This window comes from Pipistrellus hanaki (assembly GCF_964339955.1).
Source record: "Pipistrellus hanaki genome assembly, chromosome: 9".
Classification (NCBI taxonomy): Eukaryota; Metazoa; Chordata; class Mammalia; order Chiroptera; family Vespertilionidae; genus Pipistrellus; species Pipistrellus hanaki.
In genome coordinates this window covers 54945432-54966544 of record NC_140511.1, presented here as the reverse complement: position 1 = coordinate 54966544, position 21113 = coordinate 54945432, and the positions used below count along the sequence as shown (strand labels likewise).

General features: G+C 50.4%; 1 protein-coding gene across 1 annotated transcript; it reads left to right on the top strand.

Annotated features, from left to right (window-relative positions):
* The first annotated feature begins 104 nt into the window (after window positions 1–104).
* IGSF22 (immunoglobulin superfamily member 22) lies at window positions 105–21007 on the top strand. Its single transcript, XM_084895511.1, is given in 28 exon segments — window positions 105–2727; window positions 2730–2798; window positions 5406–5540; window positions 5776–5912; window positions 6979–7126; window positions 7208–7215; window positions 7217–7248; window positions 7456–7630; window positions 8286–8399; window positions 8916–9078; window positions 9622–9894; window positions 10762–11046; window positions 11693–11817; window positions 11917–12058; window positions 12181–12477; window positions 13516–13818; window positions 14741–14914; window positions 15108–15139; window positions 15447–15543; window positions 16206–16397; window positions 16400–16501; window positions 16971–17059; window positions 17257–17286; window positions 17290–17379; window positions 17381–17468; window positions 18155–18454; window positions 19169–19498; window positions 20772–21007. Coding segments are annotated over 28 exon segments (4032 nt in total). The 5' UTR covers window positions 105–2696; the 3' UTR covers window positions 20843–21007.
* The last annotated feature ends 106 nt before the right edge of the window (window positions 21008–21113 follow it).

Genomic DNA, 21113 nt, shown 5'->3' with positions numbered 1-21113 from the left:
CATCCACTCCCTGCCTCCTAGTACTGGTCATCTCTTCCTCCTTCTCCTCCTCCTCCTCCTCCTCCTCCTCCTCCTTCTCCTCCTCCTCCTCTTCCTCCTCCTCCTCCTCCTCCTCCTCCTCCTCCTCCTCCTCCTCCTCCTCCTCCTCCTTCTCCTCCTCCTCCTCTTCCGTGTGTGTGTGTGTGTGTGTGTGTGTGTGTGTGTGTGTGTGTCCATCTCCCAACACCCCCTTGTGGAGATTGGGAGTATGGAGAGAATCCAGATCTGCAAAGCCAAAGAAGTCCATTGGACAGGATTCTCACACACCCTCACCCTGATCCAGCCAGAAGCCCTGGGACAGGGAAAGCCTCAAGAACAGGTGTGGCAGGCATCTACAGAAGGCAACGCGGCTGGCCAGGCACCAGTTCCAACACATGGGCCTGAAGAGCCAAGGCTAGGCGGGGGACTTTCAGGTCACCACCCCAGCCCCTCCCTGCTGGCCAGCACACTTATTCTATGCTCACCCCACAGATCCCAACAGCAGCTGCAACCGGTAATTTCCCTTTTAAGGCCTGGACTTGAGAGTCACCCCTCCCAGTGGGCCTGGGGAATCTGCCCATGGGCTCAAGTTCTGGACACTCCTGTTCTATTCTTGCCCCTGCCCCCAGGGATGCAGCAAAAGTAGCCGTGATGCCATGCCTGGCAAGCAGGGGTCATTTCCGGACAGGAGGGGGCCCAGGGCAGGGCTGCTGATCAGCCAGCAGGTCCTTCCAGGTGCCAGGACCTTGTGTGGGCTGGTTAAGGGTCTAGCCATGCAGGTAGACTACAGTGAGAACAGAAGGAGGAGGGGCTTGAACAGCTGGGATGGAGGTCAAGGGTAGGGGCCTGGTGTCCAGCCACCCTCCCACAGGGGGATGGGACCTCCTGCCCTTCAAGTTGGGGGATTGGGCGACAGGGGTGGCAAGAGGGAGGAAGGCTAACAGGCTGTGCAGGCACCACACATGGATGAATGGTATTTCCTGGACTTGTGCAAAATAGCAGACCATCTTGATCTTCCCATTGGACTGTCCATGTGCTCGTGCGCGCACGCGCGCGCACACACACACACACACACCTGAGCCCCTCAGCTCAAAGAGTTCTCATGCAGCAGCAGTGAGAAGCAAAACCTCTGCCACAAAGGAACAGGTAAAGTACCCCTAGACCACCGTCCTCAGCCCCTGCCCACCCATGCCCAGCATTTCCTGCAGCCTTGGCGTCTCTTCCTCTTCCCACTCCATCCCCCCCAAAGCAGTGTGTCAGCTGGGGCAGCTGCTGAGCCTGAGTAAGGGATAGCCCCCAGGGGCCAGACATTTAAGGAACTGGTGACTCCTGGCGGCCTCACTATTAAGGCAACGGAAGAAGGAGACTGACCATTCTACCACCCAGGCACTAGCTGCTCCTCCAAAGCCGTGGACACAGCGTTTGAGGGTTAGGAGGGACTGGTCATATGAAGGTAAGACTTCCCTCATCCCTCAAGAAGGAGCAGAAGCTACCTCCTGAGCTGAGAAGGACCTCAGGAGCTGGGACAGAGGTGGTCTCAGAAGCTAGAGGGAGAAAGGACAGGCTGAGAGAGATCATGGTGGGGGTGGGCGGGGGGATAAAGTTTGGCCTTGAACTGCCTGGTTCAGAACAGGGCTTTGGGATCCCCTGGAAGGGCTCTGGACTGGGAGTAGGAGGCCAGGATTCCAGTCTGAGTGACCTTGGACAAGTTCATCAGTTTCCTCGTTTGCAAAGCAGGGGTTTAGAAACTGCCATGCTGGTTAGATGAAATACCATGTGGCTATTAACTATGGACTGATATGGAGGAAACTATGGACTGATATGGAGGGACCTCCAAGATGTATGAAATGAAAAAGGAAGGGAATGAATAGTGTGTATAATATGCTACCTTACACGTAAAAAAGGGGACAAGGACAAAGACATTCCTGTTTCTATGAAGGAGCCTAGAGACCACCGGTGCTTACCTGTTGGGGGAGGGTTGTGAGATGGGGGCTGAGATGGAAGGGCGCCTCTTCACCAAGATGTTTATATTGTTTTTCAACTATGTGATTGAAGTACCAATGTTTTTTTAAAACTATATGAAATCAACTCTGTCCTTTTCTATGTCACAAAAGAAAGAGCTGGAATAATGAGCTGTCATCTGTCTTGGCCTTCCACCAGGGCCAGGGGCCCCAAGGCCCAGGAAGAAATCCACAGCTTCCTTCCAAGGCCAGTGTAGGGTGGCTTAGTCAGGAAGTTCCTTCTTAGATCTGACTTCATTCCTCCTGATGAGACCTCCAGCCCTGTTGCCTGTCATTAACTCCTTAGTTCCATGTAGCTGTCCATCGGTATCCTCTGTGCTTTGGGCCTTCCTTGGTTTGCAGGATAAACCTAAGCCCTACCTCCTCTCCTCCCAGAACCTGGAATGGTTTGGGATTACTCAGTGGAGGACAAGCCCATTTGGTCCTTGTAGCCAGGCTGGGAAAGTGAGATACAAAGAGGAGAAGATAGAGGCCAGACAGAAAAGGCGTATTGCCTCTCACCCACTGTGTCCACCTGCCCCTCTACACACACACACACACACACACACACACACACACACACACAATCTCTTAATCTCCCTCCTACTCCCTTCCTTGTCCTTCATGGCCTCATCCTCTGCCTGTCCTCCCAGGTGAGTGCCCACGCCTGCTGTCACCATGACAACCATTCACCATCAGCAGATGATGCAGAGTCCATGGAGTTCTCCAGCTCCCCCACCCACGTGCAGACCTTCTCCCAGACAACCAAGATTGTGGGAGGTAAGTAAAATGGGGGCTGGTGGGGGAGGGGGGAGAGGGAAGGGGCAGCCTTTCTTCCTCCACATCCACCCCCTGGGTGGCCTCAGTATTTGCAATACCAAGAGCAACCCTCTCCTAACCTGTGCTTCTAATCTGTGCCTTGATAAAGCCTCGGCCAGCCCTATGTTCACCCACAGATCAGCTCTCCAGGAAAACAGTTTACAAAAAATCAATCATGTGGCTGTGTGTGAGTGACTGATGAACTCTTTTTTAAAAAATATATATTTTTTTTATTGGTTTTTTGCAGAGCGGAAGGGAGAGGGATAGAGAGTTAGAAACATTGATGAGAGAGAAATATCAATCAGCTGCCTCTTGCACACACCCCCACTGGGGATGTGCCTGTGACCAAGGTGCATGCCCTTGACCGGAATCGAACCTGGAACCCTTGAGTCCGCAGGCCGACGTTCTATCCACTGAGCCAAACCAGTCAGGGCATGGTGAACTCTTAATTACTTGAGGAGATCAGAGCCGTAGGCAAACACATGCATCCCTGAAGGTAGAATTTCAGCATGGAGGGAGTTCGGGAGGCTGCCACCTTATCTACATATGAGTAATGCTGACCCTGTTCCACTTAAGAGATAGAAGGCTTTGAGCTGCCAGCCAAGAGAGGACAAACAGCCAAACAAGTGACCTAAGCTTCCAGCTCTCAGCCCTTGGGGACCAGACCTGGGGAGGACAGATCCAAGGAAAAGCTGAGAAATGGTCTCAGACCAAAACAGATTGTTTGAGTCATGTCTCTAGAGAAAAGTGATTAGGAAATGGCGAGGGGCCAGGATATTAAATCCCCATCCTCTCGGCCATTGCTCCTCCCTCCAAGTCCTGGACAGGCCGTCCTTCAGAGTCCTCTGTGCTTAGAGGTCAAAGCCAGATAAACATGCTACACCACCCCCTCCTGGTCAGTGACGCAGAGCAAAGAGGAGACTGGGGACTTGAGGGCAGAAGTTGCAAGTTCAAGTGATGACAGCAGGGATTATCAGCACTGGCTGGAGATAGAGTCATCTTAGTGTGGGCACGAGAGGGAGAGGAGTAAAAAACATAGCAATACCTGAGCCTCACCCAACTGTTAAACCAGCTGTTTGTTTTTAAAACTCTCAGAGATTTTAATATGTGGCCAGAGTTTAAAACCACTGACCCTCAAGGTCCAGGCAGGGAACATAAATGCATGAAAGAGACTGAGGTCAACTCGAGAGGACATACCCCATCGAAAGGGGCAGCCATATTCACCTCCCACTAGTTGTTACCATATGGAAATACAAGAATCCAGAAACCTGAACTTCTATGAAATCTCATAATTTTTAGATATAGGGATACTTTTTGTTTAAACGTTGTGGAGGTCAAATGAGACATATATGGACTGGGTGCAGACTGCACACTCTCGTTTGAGACCTCTGACACCAGTGAACAGAGGCAACGGGTCTTCTTAACACATTTTTCTCTCCTCCGTCATTCAGCTTGGTGGGAATAATACAGGCACCTCCTTCACCGGGTCACTATGAGGATGAAATAAAATAATGTCTGAAATGTGCTTAGCACAGTTCCTGACAAGAAAAGGGAACCGTGATTCAGAGCAATTGTCATTAACTCACTAAGCCAATAAGATTTTGTGAAGTTTATATTGAAAAAACAACTTGTTTCCCCAAATGTAAAATTATATTACCACATTGAATATGCTCTTTCAGATGTGAGATTCCCATATATAGTCCCACTGGGCTGGGAATATCTCCTGTCAGGAATATTCCTCAGTCAGGAATCCCTACTCCATGGCAATGAAGGCTGAACCACAGGAGGGCAGGGGGAAGGCCCACAGCAGAGCTCAGCTAAGCTACCAGACCTCCCAAGCGGGAGCAAGCCCAGCCCCTCCTTATGCTGCTGGGGGACCAGGATTTCCATGAGTCAATCACAAGAGATTAAAAAATTCCCAAAAGCCCTAACCGGTTTGGCTCAGTGGCTAGAGCGTCGGCCTGTGGACTGAAAGGTCCCAGGTTTGATTCCGGTCAAGGGCATTTACCTTGGTTGCGGGCACATCCCCAGTGGGAGGTGTGCAGGAGGCAGCTGATTGATGTTTCTAACTCTCTCTCTTTTTCTCCCTTCCTCTCTGTAAAAAATCAATAAAATATATTTTTAAGAAGAAGAAAGAAAGAAGAAAGAGAGAAAGAGAGAGAGAGAGAGAGAGAGAGAGAGAGAGAGAGAAAGAAAGAAAGAAAGAAAAGAAAAGAAAAGAAAAGAAAAGAAAAGAAAAGAAAAGAAAAGAAAAGAAAAGAAAAGAAAAGAAAAGAAAAGAAAAAAAAAAAGAAATTCCCAAAAGAGAAGTCTCCTTTAAAAAAAAAAAAAAGTACTCAGGAGGTGGCTCAAAAAGGGTGATTGGCCATTGAGGGATGGGAGAGAAATTGGCTCCCCCTAGTGGTTGAAATGTGCCATAATACAATGACTCCAGGCTCTAAGGGCCTCCTTACTTGGTAAAAGCTGGTCTGCTGGCACTGGCCTGAAGGATCCCACCATCCCCTCAAACAAAAGGCCAGTTCTCTAAGACCAGCCTGAGCTCTGTTCATTCTGACCTCTCTACCACAGAGGAAGTCATGACTAAGTCGTCCTCGTCGAGCACTGTCCAGTTCTTCAGTTTGGTGACTCGGAGTTCCAACATCCCTGAGGGCGAGAGCGTCCCTGAGTTCGTGGAGAAGCCTCAGCCGGTCACCGTGCCTGAGGGTATGTTGACCCCATCCCATCTCTCCCCATGCTCCTAGGTGCTTCCCTTTCTTTTCCATAAACCCAGCCACCCCACCACCACCACCATCAACACCACATGCAAACACTGTCAGAGCCAGGCCGAGGCTCCTCCTCCTGCCTGGGCTGGAGTGAGATGCCTGGGAGGAGGCAGGGAGCAGGCAGCAGGTGCAGCCTGGAGACTACCAGGTGAACATGCGTCCTGTGCCCGCTGCAGGGGATAAAGCTGTGTTCCGAGCCCAGGTGCAGGGGAACCCCAAGCCGAACATCTCCTGGAAGCGGGAAAGTGGCATCCCCATCAAGGAGTCTGCCAAGATGTTCTACGACAGCATTAACAAGGAGCACGTGCTGAAGGTTCCGGGCCCCGCCTGAGATCCAGTTACCCGGGAGGCCAGAGGGGGGTACCCTACTCCAGGGAGCCGCGGGTCCTCTCACCCACAAGACAGTCACAGCGAGACCCCAGAACTGGGAGGTGGGAAAAGAGGCTGTCATTACCCTAGAGGAGGGGCAGGATAAGAGAGGCCAGTCAGAAGCTGGGGCCTTCCCAGGGTGAGCAAGGGAACAAACTGTAGGGGAGGGGCAGGGGGAGACAAGGCAGAGCCGGAACAAAGGCAGAACCAGGAAGGGGGATAGCACAAATGGAAAAGAAGGAGTGTTCCAAAGGGTGTGTGAGCCTAAAGGAACAGAAGACCAAAACTGCCAGTGTGGCCAGAAAGGGGCAGGCCCATAGTGAGTAGAGGGAGGCTGAGTGGAGGGATGGGGGAGGGGCTGGTCATAGAATGGGAATGCGGGTAGGGTTCCTGGGCTTTTCAGGAGAGTCTTCCAGAAGAGTCTTGCCAGGGGCTGGTAATTCTTAGGTCTAACCAGCTTCTGCAACCTCTAGTCTGGAGAGATGGATTCCTAGGAGACCTAGACCTATAATTACTCCTGTCCCAACTGGTCCTGCCCCCAACTTCCACTGTGAAAAGCAAAGAGCCTCGCTGCTCCCCCAGAAACCAAAGTTGGTTCCTTCTCCTGAGAAAGACCCAGAGTCCCCTATTTGCCAACCCTTGCACAAACTCGCTCAGCAAACCCTTTCTGAGAGCTCCACTAGGCTGTAAATACCACGCTATAGGCCCAAGACAGTCTTACCGCTAGTTCCTCAGGGGCTCGGCCCCTGGTACAGAGGAGTAATTATGTGTTAAAGAAAGGAGTTCTTAGCCCTGTGCCAGAAACTGCAGATAGAATTACAACTCAGAGGAAGTCAGTGTTCCAGGAGTTCACCACCAAGAGGGAGAGTCCATGCAGAATTAGGCTACAAACACAGACACTCACACTGACTGCTACCTCCAAATCATAGAGGCTGTTCAATCCTCCGCACATACACCCGCCACACTCAGCTCCTGCCTCAGCCTCCCAAATATGCCCTCTTTTCTTCCAGAAAGTCTCCCTATGGTCCCCTCCCCTGTCCCTTACTAATCTGATCCAGCTGGAGCCACTGACCTCGGACGACTCTGACAATTACAAGTGCATTGCAAGCAACAACTATGCAGACGCCATCTATACCGTGTCCTTGCAGGTGACAGAGGGTGAGTCAACCTCCTCCTCCTGGTCTTTCTCATTAAGAACCCAATTCCCCTGCCTGACCCTGTCCCTCTCCCTGTCCTCAGGTCAAGAAAAAAATGGATTTCAAAAAGATGTTGAAGAAGAGGTGAGACTGGAAGGCTCCTCTGCCCAGGGTACTGTCCCCCCATCCCCCAGGCTAGAGCTTCTTGAAGGTGTTTCAACAAGGCTTTGATTTAATGGCCCTTGCTCCAAGAATCCATGGAGTGTGGAGGGGTATCTAAAGGTTAGGAGAAGCTCCCTCTGTCTTCAGAGGGAGTTGCTGAGTCCAAACTTGGTCCCCACCTCCTCCCAGGTCTGCCCCTGCTCCCAAGAAGCAGCAGAAGAAAGTGACAGATGAGAAAGAGATGCTGGAGATTTTGTCCAACGTGCCTAAGAAGGATTTTGAGAAGGTCTGCATGGAGTACGGTTTCACTGACTTCCGGGGGCTGCTCAATAAGCTCAAAGGGATGAAAAAAGTAGAGGTGGAGGTCAGTGCCTATGGGGGGGCAGAGTCTGCAGGCTGGGCCTGGGTCCTGCCGAAAGGGCTAACACCTTTGTGTCTCCTGGCCTGCACACATGTACTCAAAGGCACACTCTACAGCAAAAGCAGAAAAGGCACTCAAGTCACCTCCCTTCTACCTCTCCTCCCTTCACTCCCTAATATACTTGCATGGACTTGGAGTCAGACAGACCTAGGTTCAAATCCAAGTTCTACTGTCTTTTTAACTAGACAGGGGCATCTCTCTGAACCTCAGTGTCCTCATCTACCAAATGAAAACTATACTTTCGCTTTCATTTGTTTTTGTGTTGTTTTCATTCATTTACTCGACCAATTTGTCATTATTACTCACCTACAATGGAATTAGAACAATCTATGTAATGGATCCAGGTCCATAGTAACAGACCTGCAAATGGTGCTCATCTGCTTTACATCATATTTGCTTTTCTCATCCCCTGACTAGCTTAACTGTCTTCCCCTAAATCCTCCAGTTGATCAGTGGCAGGAGTTAGGGGAAGCAAGCTATCTAATCAGTCTAGTCATTTCTCCCAAGGCCCTTGGGGAGCTCCTCCAGGATTGAGGCCACAAACTAGGCAGGCTTCAGGCACCCTTGACACTGCCATTTTGTTATCCCAATCTCTCAGGCCATCCGGATTCTAAAGCCCCTGGAAGACATAGAGACCAAGATTGACACCACGGTGATCTTTGAGTGCATCATGGAGCTGAAGGACCCCAATACCAAGATGACATGGGTCAAGGTGGGGAGCACCTAGTCGGGGCCAACCCTGCAATATCATTTCCTCTCTGCACCCCCTCCCTTTACAGACCCTCTCATTTTCCATCAGCCATGTCTTTTCTTCCATCCCATCAAGAGGATGCCGCCTGATATGGTTAAAACTATCTGGGAGCTGGACTCTATTCTTAGCTGTTCTACTACTTTGCAGCTTAATTTGAGACATTTGCTTTCCTCTATGCCTCAGTCTGCCCATCTGAAAAGACTGGATTAGATGGTCCTGGAGGTCTCTGTGCCTCTAAGAGAAAGCATCAAATGAACTCATCATAGTAATAGTTCAGGCCTTTGGGAAGGCAGGGCCCCTGGATCCCAATGAGCCAGAGGATGAGGCTAGAGAGATCTTATGGGCCTCTGGGAGTGTTTTAGGTGCTTAAAGAGGTAGACATGGCAGTCTTCCAGTTCAGACTGGCCTTGGGAAATGGGGACCTCTGAAAGTCTCCTAAACCACTTCATCAGCTTTTCTACCTGTTTCATATATCAGGGTACTGAGCCACTGAGGATCCAGTACTCCCTGGGCAAGTATGATGTGAAGCAGGTGGGCACCAAGTACATGCTGGTCATTACCAACGTGAATATGAACGACGCAGGCATCTACAGCCTGACTGTGGGTGACAAGCGGATGACTGCAGAGCTCAGAGTGCTGGGTATGATTGTGGGCATGGGAATGGGAGTTCATGTAGCAGGGAGACAAGTGGTGTTAGGGAGAGGACTATGCGATCATAAGTGCCATGGGCCAGTGTAACATAGTTGTTAAGAGTACAATCTCTGGAATTAGACTCTTGGGATTCAAATCCTAGCTTCTGTCACCTATGAGCTGTGTGATTTAGGGCAAGTTATTTAACCTCTCTTTGCCTCCATTTCCCCATCTGTAAAATGGGGAACAATAGTAGAATCTATCTATGTGGGAATTGAATGCATTACTATATACACTTTGGCTAGAAGAGTTCCTGGCACATATCTAAAACTGCACAAATGCTTTTTTAAATTGCCATTAAGTTCCCTGGGGAGGAGATCATGTAAACACTGTGAGAGGATTTACAAGCAGAATGAAAGGAAGGATACTTTCCCCAACTCTGGGCTACTGGAGGCCAATGACACCTTAGTCTCTATGTTCCCTTCATCATCCCACTGCTAAGAAGAGACCAGGGCTGCAGTCCAATGACTGGCCCTCCTACTTTTTGCTGCAGATGAGCCGCTGAAGTTCTTGGGAAAGATGCAGCCAGTGAAGGTGACAGAGTGCCAGACAGCTGTATTTGAGATACGCCTCTCTAAGAAAGTGCCCAACTTTGTGTGGAAGTTCAATGGGAAGGAGCTGAAGAGGGATGAAAAGTATGAAATCTCAGTGTCTGAGGATGGTCTGACCCACACACTTAAGATTAAGGATGCCCGACTCAGTGACAGTGGCGAGTTCTCTGCCCAGGTGGGGGACCTGGTACAGAAGGCCCAGCTCACTATTGACCATGAGTGATTGGGCCAGAGCTTGAGGGGTGGGCTTTATGACACAGCAACTTCCACATGGGCAGTCATCCATCCATCCATTCAACCATTCATCCATTCATCTCCACTCATCTCCTCTTTGCAAAGCCCTTTGATCGGTACTAGAAACAGAGAGGGTTTGCCTCTCCTCTAACTCCTAGTATAGTGGGAGAGGCACATGTGGAAATAGAATTAGAACAGACGTTCTCAAGCAAGAAGTCAAGATATATGAAGGTCTTATTGTCAGCTGGGAAATCATGGGCCAAGAAATTATTATATCACATATTAAATATATTACAGCATATCACTCTTGACTATTCACATTCTTGTAACTGGTTTGGAGAATTGTACCTGATGATGATGGGTACACCAAGAAACATGTCGTACATGGGAACCACACTTTACACCTGTGACATGGAATTATCATTACTGTGATGGAGGGAGACAAAGAAGCTGTAGGAGCCCAAAGAAGAGGCACCACCTGGCCATGTCAGAAAGAATGTGATGAGGTGATGGCCGAGCTTTACCAAGAAGAACAAAACGTAGTTCAGCTTTCAGAGAAGGAGGGAGAGGAGGAGACATTCTCAGAAGAGGGAATAGTATGTGTAAAGACGGACAACGGAGAGAGGATGCAGTTATTTGGGGGGTTACCAGGGGACATTTATCCCATTTTATATATGAGGAAACAGAGACTCAGAAAATAAGTGCATTGCAGTCAGCTAGCAAGTAAACACACTCCACATCACAAGTCCCTGTACTTTCTGGGGCCAAAAAGATGATCAGGGCAGCAAGTAGCTGCAGAAGGGGATGTAGGTGGTCAGGGACAGGTCCAAGTGTTTCTCTGTCCACAGGCATCCCCATCAAGTTTGTGAGCACCCTCAAGAATGTACGCATGAAAGAGAGGAGCCGTGCATGTCTTGAGTGTGAGCTGACATCCAAGAACATGACACTGTGCTGGAAGAAGGATGGGCAGCTGCTGGAGTGCAGCAACCAGTACAGCATGAGCCATGAGGGCAAGCGAGCAGAGCTGATCATTGAGGATGCACAGCTCAGTGACGATGGCGAGTACACCGTGGTCGCAATGCAGGATGGGGACCCCACTGAATACTGCAGTACTGCCACAGTCACCATGGAGGGTATGCACCCTGTCAGTCTGGATATGGATCAGCCCCCTATGACTTCAACCCTCCCCCAGACCATGATCAGTTTCTACCTGCCCACTCTGACCACCCCCATCTCCCACATTCTGACTTCCCAGGCTCTGACCATCTCTACCTAGATCCTGATCATCCCCTATCTCTTGAACTCTATCCAAAATCCCTTCACTTCATTCATCCTTTACTTCTAGTCTCTGACTATCCCCAGCAAACATGATCATCCCACACCCCTTGATCCTGGCCAATCCCCACCATTGCCCACTGACCCTTACCACCCTCAACTCCCAATGACCCTGGGCCTCTCACAGACCAGCAACACGACAACTAATCATCCCAACTCCACCAACCACCTGCATGCCCACCATCCATTCTCCTTCTTCGACTGAGCATCATAAGTCCCACTAAGCATTCTCAAACGATTGGCTACCCCTACCCCAACCCCATTAGTCATCTCCTAGTCTTCCTGGCAGCCATTTCCCAGTGCCATTGACCTTTCCCCAAACCCTCACCTAACTTGCTCCAATTCCCACACTGACCATTTCCAAACCTCGTGCTCATCATAAATGCTTTTGAAAGATACAGTACACCTGCCCCTTCCCAAAGCCCGCATTCCCTTTCTCCCTAGAGCGCCTGGCCTCCGTGAAGAATGAGATGTCCGATGTGCATGCGGCCACAGGCAGCCCGGCTGAGCTGTGCGTAGTGCTGAACGACGAGAAGGTGGAGGGTGTGTGGCTGAAGGATGGCAAAGAGGTTGGAGCAGGGGCTAGGGAAGGGGACCCTGGAGGAAGGGGAACAGCGGGCACACACTCACACTCACACCCTCCCCTCACCCCCCCCCCCCGCCCCCAGATCATGGACTTGCCAGGCCTGCAGATCGTGAAGCAGGGTGCAGTGCACAAGCTCATCTTCCCCAATATGGGCCCAGAGCATGAGGGCAAGTACACATTCCGGGCCAAGGGCGCTGAGAGTGAAGCCTCGGTATTCATCGCAGGTCTGGTCCCACTGTAGACAAACTTCAGCCACTCCTGCCCCACCCACATGCTCTTCCTCCACCCCCTCGACTCCTCCCCCATCCCTACTGGGTGAGTCTTCCCTACCATCCCTGCCCTGCAGATCCTCCTACTATCGACCCCTCCCTACTGGAGGCACTTGCTGCGCATCCAGTGACCGTGAAGGTGGGCCACACTGCGAACATCAAGGTGCCCTTCTGGGCAAAGCCACTTCCCAAAGTGACATGGTACAAGGATGGCGTGGAGGTGACAGAGGAGGAACGCGTGTCCATGGAGCGCAAGGAAGACCAGGCGTTGCTCACCATTTCCAACTGCGTGCATGAGGACAGTGGCCTTGTCCTGCTCAAGCTCAAGAATGACCATTGCTCAGCCACGGCCACTCTGCACCTCAACATGCTGGGTGAGGGCAGGACCCTGGGTGGGCTGGGCTGAGGGCACCTGCGTCCAGTGCTCAGGGTAGGAGGCAGACTGGAGACAGAGTTGGAATTTGGGTTGAGAATGGCTATAGAGTTCTGGCTTTGTAGCCAGAAGCCCCACTTCCTAACTAGGTGGCCGTGGGCAAGTCAATTAACTTTCCTAAGCCTCAGTTTCTCTGTGGAAGAGAGTGATTTTTTTTAAAGTAACTACTTCAAGTGAATAAAGCACAGTGCATAACATATAATAGACCTTCAAATGTTACTTAAGTATTATTTTTGACTTGGAGATGAGGACATGGTTGGGAGTATGGTGGCAATGAGGAAAAAAAAAAGTGGGATTTTAGGGATGGAAGTGAGGTTAGTTGGGGAGATTATTGGAGTTGGGATTGAGGATAAAATGAGATTGGAGAAAAACTTGGAATATGAGTGGGAATGGGATTTGAGATGGGTCAGAGCATAAGGTTGAGTAAAGAGATGAGAAGCTGACCTTTGTGAACTCATATTCCACATGTAACACACAGACACCGTTCCCTCCTCCTCCTCCTCCTCCTGCATTTCCATCAAGCCGTGGGGTGGGAAGGTTTGGATTCGGTTCAATCCAGTCACAAAATTAGCACCTTCTTTGTGTTCTCAGTCCCGAGGACACAGAGGTGAAGTATCCCCAGCAGTCCCTCAACCCAAAAGGGAAACTTGTAGACATGTAATTCTAACATGTCTAATAACCAGAGAACACTGGAGTTCTGGAAGCTCAGAAGAGGGGAAGATCTTGTCTGGAAGGGGACAAGATGGGGGTCTGACAATGCCCCTCAGATCTTTAGCCTACCCACTCTGAGGCAGACATGAGACTGGGGCAGAGGGGCAAGGATCAAATCTTTGGACAGGTCTTAGAAGGAAGGCTAGTGGACACAGGGAAAGTTCAGAATCTAGCTATGATTTAATCTGGCTGGGCCACAGGCAAGTGGGATGAATCCCTTTGACTCTTTGCTCCAAAGCTCCATGCTGACGGCATCTTCTGTCCTCAGACTGTCCCGAGCCTCCCCAGGGCCGAGTGGAGTTCCTGGAGCTCTCGGGTAATTGTGTGCACATGAAGTGGAAGGCCCCAAAGGACAACAGTGGGCGGCCTGTGACACAGTTCATAGTGGAACGGAGGGCAGTCGGCAAGAAGTCCTGGATTAAAATAGGCGAAGTGGACAGCAAAGACACCAAGTTCTCCACCAACAAAGTGGAAGAGGGAAAAGCCTACCAGTTTCGCATCCTGGCCGTCAACTCAGAAGGAGTGAGCGACCCTCTGGAGACAGATGAAGTGTTTGCAGGAAATCCTATCGGTCAGTGAGATAGCCCCAAGCTCAGTGGCACACTCAGGATTCAGGACGGGGGCCTTTAGCCAGTGAGGAATGCTGGTCTGTGGGGAATTTCACAGGGTCATTTCTCTAGTCACCCGTGAGACAGACCGATTCCAGAGTAAGAGCCAAATATCCTCTGGGGCAGGAATTCTCAACTTTTCCCAGTCAGAGCACATGCACAACATACTCCTGCGTATATTTCCAAAACTGTGCACAATTCAAGGCACCTGACTCCACTTGGTTTCTCCACTCCAGAAACCATCCCAAACCCAAGTGAGAGATGTTACTTTGGGAATAACCTTAATCCATGCTAAGATTTCTTTTCCCAAAGAAAACCCTTGATAACATCAATATTTCAATTAAGATTACTAAATTATTTGCTACACTCCTTCCAACTGATCCCATGTCCCAACTTGTCAAGACAGTACCTTAAGAAATGGAGCAACCTGGCTGGGTAGCTCAGTTGGTCAGAGTGTCACCCCAATATGCCAAGGTGTGGGTTCAATCCCCGGTCAGGGCACATACAGAAGTCAACCAATAAATGCATAAATTGCATAAATAAGTATAACAGCCTCTCTCTCTCTCTTTCTCTCTCTCTCTCTCACACACACACACACACATTTTTAAAAACTGGGGCATTGGGGGACACATGTTGTTAGGTTTAAGTGGGTGATTCTCAATCTTAATTTAAACTATCTGGAGGTAGGACCTAGACACTAATTATTGGTGGGGTGTGTTTTGTTCTTTTCTTCTTCCCACTTCATATTAATATGCAACCAGAGTTAAGAATCATGGGTTTAAGTTGAGCGTATGTTTTTAAAGAGGCAGCCAGAGGTCAGCATGGGGTGGGCAACTGTCTATGTGCTCCCTCTCTTAACCTCTGCCCTCTCTCCATCCCCTATAGAGCCCCCTGGTCTGGCCTCCCAGCCTCAAGTGACTGATGTGACCAAAGAGACCGTGACCATCACGTGGAATGCACCCACCCAGGATGGGGGAGTCCCAGTGCTCAGCTACATTGTAGAACGGAGGAAGAAAGGCAGTAATCTGTGGGTGCCATTCAACAAGGACCCCATCCAGGGTGAGTTCCTGGAGACGGAGTCCAGGAAGGGACTAAGAGAGGCTTTGCTGGATGGACCATGACCCCTGTTGATCTGAACATACTCCCTTCCCCAACTCCTTTGGGGATTTTAATAGCACCCAAGACCGCCTCTTCCTTGCCCTCTTACTGCATGGACCTCCTGGCCTCATGACCACTCAAATTCCCATTTCAGGCACCAAATGCACAGTGGATGGTCTCCTGGAGCAGTGTTTCCCAACCTTCTCTCATGATGAGAATCACCTGGTGGAGTTGTTAAAACACAGATTCCTGAATCCAAACTAAGAAGTGCTAAACTAGAATTTTTGGGAACATATAGGTAAAATTGTATACTTAACTAGTGCTCTCAGACAGAATTTATATACAGAGCACTAAGTTAGGTATGCAATTTTACCTATATGTTCTCAAAAATTCTAGTTTAGCACTTCTTAGTTGGGATTCAGGAATCTGTGTTTTAACAACTCCACCAGGTGATTCTCATCATGAGAGAAGTTTGGGAAACACTGTCCTGGAGGATACAGAATATGAATTCCGAGTTATAGCTGTGAATAAGGCAGGCCCCGGACAGCCCAGTATACCATCCAACTCAGTGGTGGCCAGAGACCCTGTCAGTGAGTTAGGGGCTTCCAGGCCCAAACTCATAGTGGAATTAGCCTATTCACCGTAGAAAGAGGAATGCTTCTATGGGAAAGTGTAATGGGGTGTGGAGGGGACAAGCATCAAGGAGTCTTCACTTTCTGGGAGCTTCCAGCCTATCAGAGAGACAGAATTCAGACACATAAGAAAGCCAATAAATAAATATTGAAAGCCAGAGACAATGAGGAGGCAGGTTGGGGGAAAAAATTTTTTTTATTAAACTCCGAGTATTTCTGGTATTAAGTGAGGTAGTAGAAGCACGGTTGAGGATGGGGTAGTGGTGCTAGGTAGATGGTGGGAGAGTGTTGAATTTAGGAGTTGAGGTGGCGATGTTGCATGTGAAAGGATGTGGTGGAGATAGTTGGGTTAAAGGTTGGGGGGTTGTATGTAGAGGGGTGGAATGTGTATAACATGCTGAATTTGGAGGACACTGACTTCAAGGGTGAACGTGTTGAGTCAAGTGGGAGAATTGAACTTGGAGATTGCTGAGTGTGCAAGGTCAGGTATTGAGGGTATTAACTGTGAGAATGGAGAGAGAAGTTGTGAAGTTAGTTTTCAGGGCCACTGAATGTGGGAACTGGCACAGGATTGAGTGAAAACGAGTTTGGGGGCTGACTGGATGCGTTTTGTGCCCCAGAACCCCCAGGCCTGGTGCAGGGCCTGCACGTTTCTGATTCCTCCAACTCCAGTATCTCCCTGGCCTGGTGGGAGCCGACAGAGGGAGACCCACCCTCTGGCTACATCCTGGAGATGCGAGCTGAAGACTCCAAAGAGTGGTCCAAGTGCACAAAGATCCCCATCTCGGGCATCTGCTACACCATGGGAGGCCTCACGAGAGGCAGAAATACTTCTTCAGAATCCGGGCTGTGAATGAGGCTGGGGTTGGGGAGCCCGTGGAGCTGGACGAGGGGGTCTGTGCCATGCCACCCCCAGGTGAGAGCACAGAGGGCCAGGGGTTTATCCCAGCTTCCAAACCTTCCTCGCTGGGACCTCATTCCACAGGGGGAAATTGGGTCATACTGTGATCAGGAAAAAGTTATCCATACTTGCTGTGCCTGGATAGAGCCAGGGGTGATTCTAGGGGCTTCCCCACAAAAACAAACAAACAAAAAAAACCCTCCTGTGTGCCAAATAGTACCTACTGTGTGCCAAAGGAGGTGTGAGGGATAATGAAACAAATAAAACACTCGACCTATCCTCAAGGGTTTTACATACAATTAGAGGAAGACCGATGAGAAAACAGATTAAAAAAAAAACGGCCATGCAGAGCTGTTAGATGTCTTTATGGCCTATGATGAGGGCATAAAGGAGGAAAGGTTGGAAAAGGCTTTGGAGGAGAGGCTTAGACTGAGGCTTCTGGAAAGAGAGATGCATGTCCCAATCTCTGTCTCCTTCATCTCAGCTGCCCCCAAATTTGACCTCAGTGCCCGGCTGAAGAGTCACATGGTGGTTCGTGCTGGGACAGCCCTCTGCATCCATGCTGCCTTCTCCATGAGTCATTCCGGACCCTGGCCCCCAGAGGTGCACCACTTAACCAAGATGGCTGCTGTAGTTTCCGTGGTCTCTGCCTCTGCCCCTCGCCAGGCACCTGACACCAGAGCCTGGCAGGAGACTCCTCAACATTGGGGGAGAACCTGCCCCCAAATACCACCTGGGTGACCCCTGGTGCCATCTCCTGTCACCACCAGGGCTCACCACCTCCCAACGTGATCTGGCAGTAAGATGGCATCCCCACCAAGGGCAGGGAAGCTATCACCAAGGGCAAAAACCACTCTCAGTTCCTCATCAACAGCACCAAGCGCTCCAACTCGGGGGGGGGGGGGGGGGGGGGCGGTGTACCGCATCTTGCTCCAGGATGAGTTCGGAGAGGCACACTATGACATCCACGTGAGAGTGGCAGGTATGACGGCGGCAGAAGCCTCGAGGAGCATCGCTACACAGTCTCCAAAGTGTAGCTCCCTCTGTGCTTGCTTTCCTACCACTGTACAATCCTGCCTTCAGGAGGTGAAGGCCTCTTTGGTGCCACGGAGTAAGACTTTATCTGCCTTTGCCTTAATGGGAAGGGTTGTTGCCACTTTTCCTCACTGTCCTGAAGCTCCAAGGGCACTGAACTAGGACCAAGCCCTTGTTTCAGCTTCTGCTACCATACCTGGTGAGCTTCAGGACACATGTAGAGTAAGTTCAGAAAAACAGCAGAGAATGGGTGACAGGCAGGAGGTACAGAGGAAGATAATCGGTTAAAAACTGGGGTGACCCTGGCCAGTGTGGCCCCATTGGTTCAGTGTCTCCCATGCACTGAGAGGTCACCAGGTCATTTCGGATCAGGGCACATGCCCAGGGTGTGGGCTGGGTCCCCAGTAGGGAGAGTCCAGGAGGCAATCAATCAATGGTTCTCTCTAATCATTGATGTTCCTATCTCTCTCTCCCTTCCTCCCTCTAAAATTAATAAAAACATACTAAAAAAAAAAAAAAAGACTCAGTTTGTAAGACAAGTCAGTTATTTAAAAAATGAAAGTTTAGAGAGTGCTGGAAGCTTACATAAAGCCTTAAACCCCTCAGGGCTGATGGACCCTCTGCCTATTCCAGATTTCCCACGGCCACCCACAAACCTACAGCTGTTTGAGGAGGTTCCCAACACTGTGACCCTGAACTGGAACCACAGCCCCGATGTGCAGGAGGACGGTGAGGCCCACTACGTCATCCTGAAACGGGATGCGAGCACCGCCACCTGGTTCACAGCAGCCGAGCGCGTCTTCAGCAACAAGCACATGGTGACCGGGTTGCTCCCTGGCAGGAAGTACTACTTCCGCGTGTTGGCTCGGAACGAAATCGGTGACAGTGATCCACTGGACTCCGAGGACACTTGGCACATCAACAAGGACAAGAGTGAGTCAGGGTGTTTAGGGGCTCAGGTTATGCCTGAGATCCCTGATGCAAGAGGGTACCAGGGATTTAAGGTAAAATCAGAGAACCATTGAGTGGGAACATTGGGAAGCTGGGCAGAGCAATTAAGGTCAGGAAGCCTAGGGGAGAAGCCACCTTTGGGGTACACTGAGGAGTAAGACTAAGATGGAGGTGGGGAGGTACCCTTGGGGGGACAGTATTGGGCCAGGGGGAGGGGCAGGGTGTAGTGCTGAGAGTGGTCCTGAGCCCAGGGGCTGAAGGCAGTGAGGACTGGGAAGGGCCTTCAAGGAGCAGGGAGTGGGCATGAAGTCCAGCAACTGTGGAGAGAAGGGGTTAAGGGCGGGGACAGTGTCACGAAATGTGAAATGCAAGGCTATATAGATAACTGAGAGGACACTAAGGAAAGCTTGGAGGGGGAATTAAAAGCAGGAGAACACCTCAGTTTTTGGAAGCTGGTAGCTAGAAAGAAGTCTAGGACTCCAGGATCTGGAAAGTATAAAACCCTAAAGTGGTAAGGTGGGTGGGAAGGGGGTGGTAGGAGAACTTTAGGAAGCAATAAAAAGTCAGTCCCCAAAGTTGGTGGCATCTGGGAATCTAACCCAGCTTATCAAAATTCCATGTGCTGGGTCTCGAGGGCACCTTCTGAGCTGGTAGGGACCCAGAGATGCTCACGGCCTCTGCGTCCCCTCCTCGCAGTCGAAGACCTGAGCGCCAAGCTAAAGCCGTATGAGAAGAAGGACTGGCGCCACGCGCCGCGCTTCCTGACTCGGCTCAAGCCCCACACGGTGGTGCGCGGCCAGGACTGCACCATGACCTGCGCCTTCCTCGGGAACCCCCAGCCCACCGTGACCCTCTACAAGGGTGACGTCAACATCACAGCCAACTCCAAGTTCTGGTACAACTCCACCAGCGGGGTGTGCACCTTTGTCATCCCCATCTGCACACTCAAGGACGGCGGCGAGTACAGCGTGCTGGTGGAGAACAAGCTGGGCAAGGACCGCAGCGGCTGCACACTCACTGTCTATGGTGAGAGCACTGCGGGAGGAGCCGGGGGTGCAGTGGGCATGGGAAACGGGTTCCCATCTGGGGCAGAGGCACCAAATGGCAGTCCTGGAGGTTGTTGACTCCACATGGCTGGCAATGTTTTGTATTTAATCTGCCACCAGGTGGTTAAACATTGGCCGTATTTGGTACCACTCTCCATTTGTTATGTGGTTGGCCCCTGCAGATGTGAGAGTTGGCAAACCCTCAGGCGATTGTAGTTTGCCACCTTTGGTAGGCCTAGACTTGCCTTGAAAAAGACACCGACTCCCCAGTCACAATCTCTTTGGCAGAGTCATGGAAAGAATCTTCAGGTTACAAATGTTTGCAAGTGATCCAAGATTGAAAACTACTGGTCTTGGATAAGGGGAAATGGGATGCACAAATGAGGAGAGGGCTAAAGGGAACCTAGTGGATGCCCACACTCTGCATATATGTGCCACATTTCTGCTTGTGTGTGCACATGTAGGGGAAGTATGTTATGCCTTCCTACACAGTCTACTGTCTTCACAGCTACACAGCTAGTAGCATAGCTAAATGCAAAGCTGACCTTCCTTGTTCCCTCCTGCTGAACTTCCCTCGCCTTCCCATGATCCTCTCAACAAAATCTCAACCAACCCCGCCCACAACTACCTCTCCAAGCTTCATCCACTGTCACTCCCTGAACTCTCCATGACAGTCCATTGAAGTCCATGGTCTCCCTAGTTATAGATCTGTTTCATCCTGTGATAGATGCCTTTCCTTGGGGAAAGAACCTTGTCCTGTTGCTCTGGCTCTCAAATCAGCGACATGCCTGCCACACTGAGGTGATGCCTTCAGAGTGGCTGCTGAACTATGTGACAGAACTAGACCAGGGAAGGCACTGTGGGAGATAGCTAGATTTCATACCACAGCTGGAGAGAGATCCCTGACAACTCAATTCTGGTTGTTAAACACATGGGCCAGGGCCCTGGCTCCACCAGTGACCAGACGTGTGACCTTGGCAAGCCATTCTGTGCCTATTTTCTCATCTACTTCTTAGGGCTGTTGTGAGGCTTAAGTGAGATAGTGCATGGAAGTGCCTGGCACAGAATTAAGTGCTGAATAACTGGCAGCTCTTGGCTACACACACTCAGCTGACCTTGGAAGACTAGAACTGGGGCCCAGCCCCAGGGAAGAATTGAGAGTCCCAGGCAGTTCCTGCCTAGTAACCAGCTATGTGGAGTTTCCCTTACCCCTGGCATCTCTAAACTAACAAACACTTGCCTTGCTGTTTCAGACAAGGATGACAAGACAATTCTAGCATCAGTCACCGAGAGCCTGCAGAAGAAATCAAAGTACCTTATGTGAGCTCCATCCCAGTCCCGGCATCAGGATGTTGTGATGTGGGTCCTCTTGGCCTGTCCTCTATATGGCTCCATTGAGGGAAACCCAGTTTGCTCTCTGGTGCTTGTCAATGTAAACATTCAATGAAGGGATGGAACAATAAACTGAGCAAGCTCATCCTTTCCTGTCTCTGAGGGTGGTGTACAGTTGGTGTACAGCAGGGATCAAGGAGATGGAAGTAGAAGAGGAATGGAGATTCACACAACCCAGACTGCTGTCCAAACCCACCCACAGA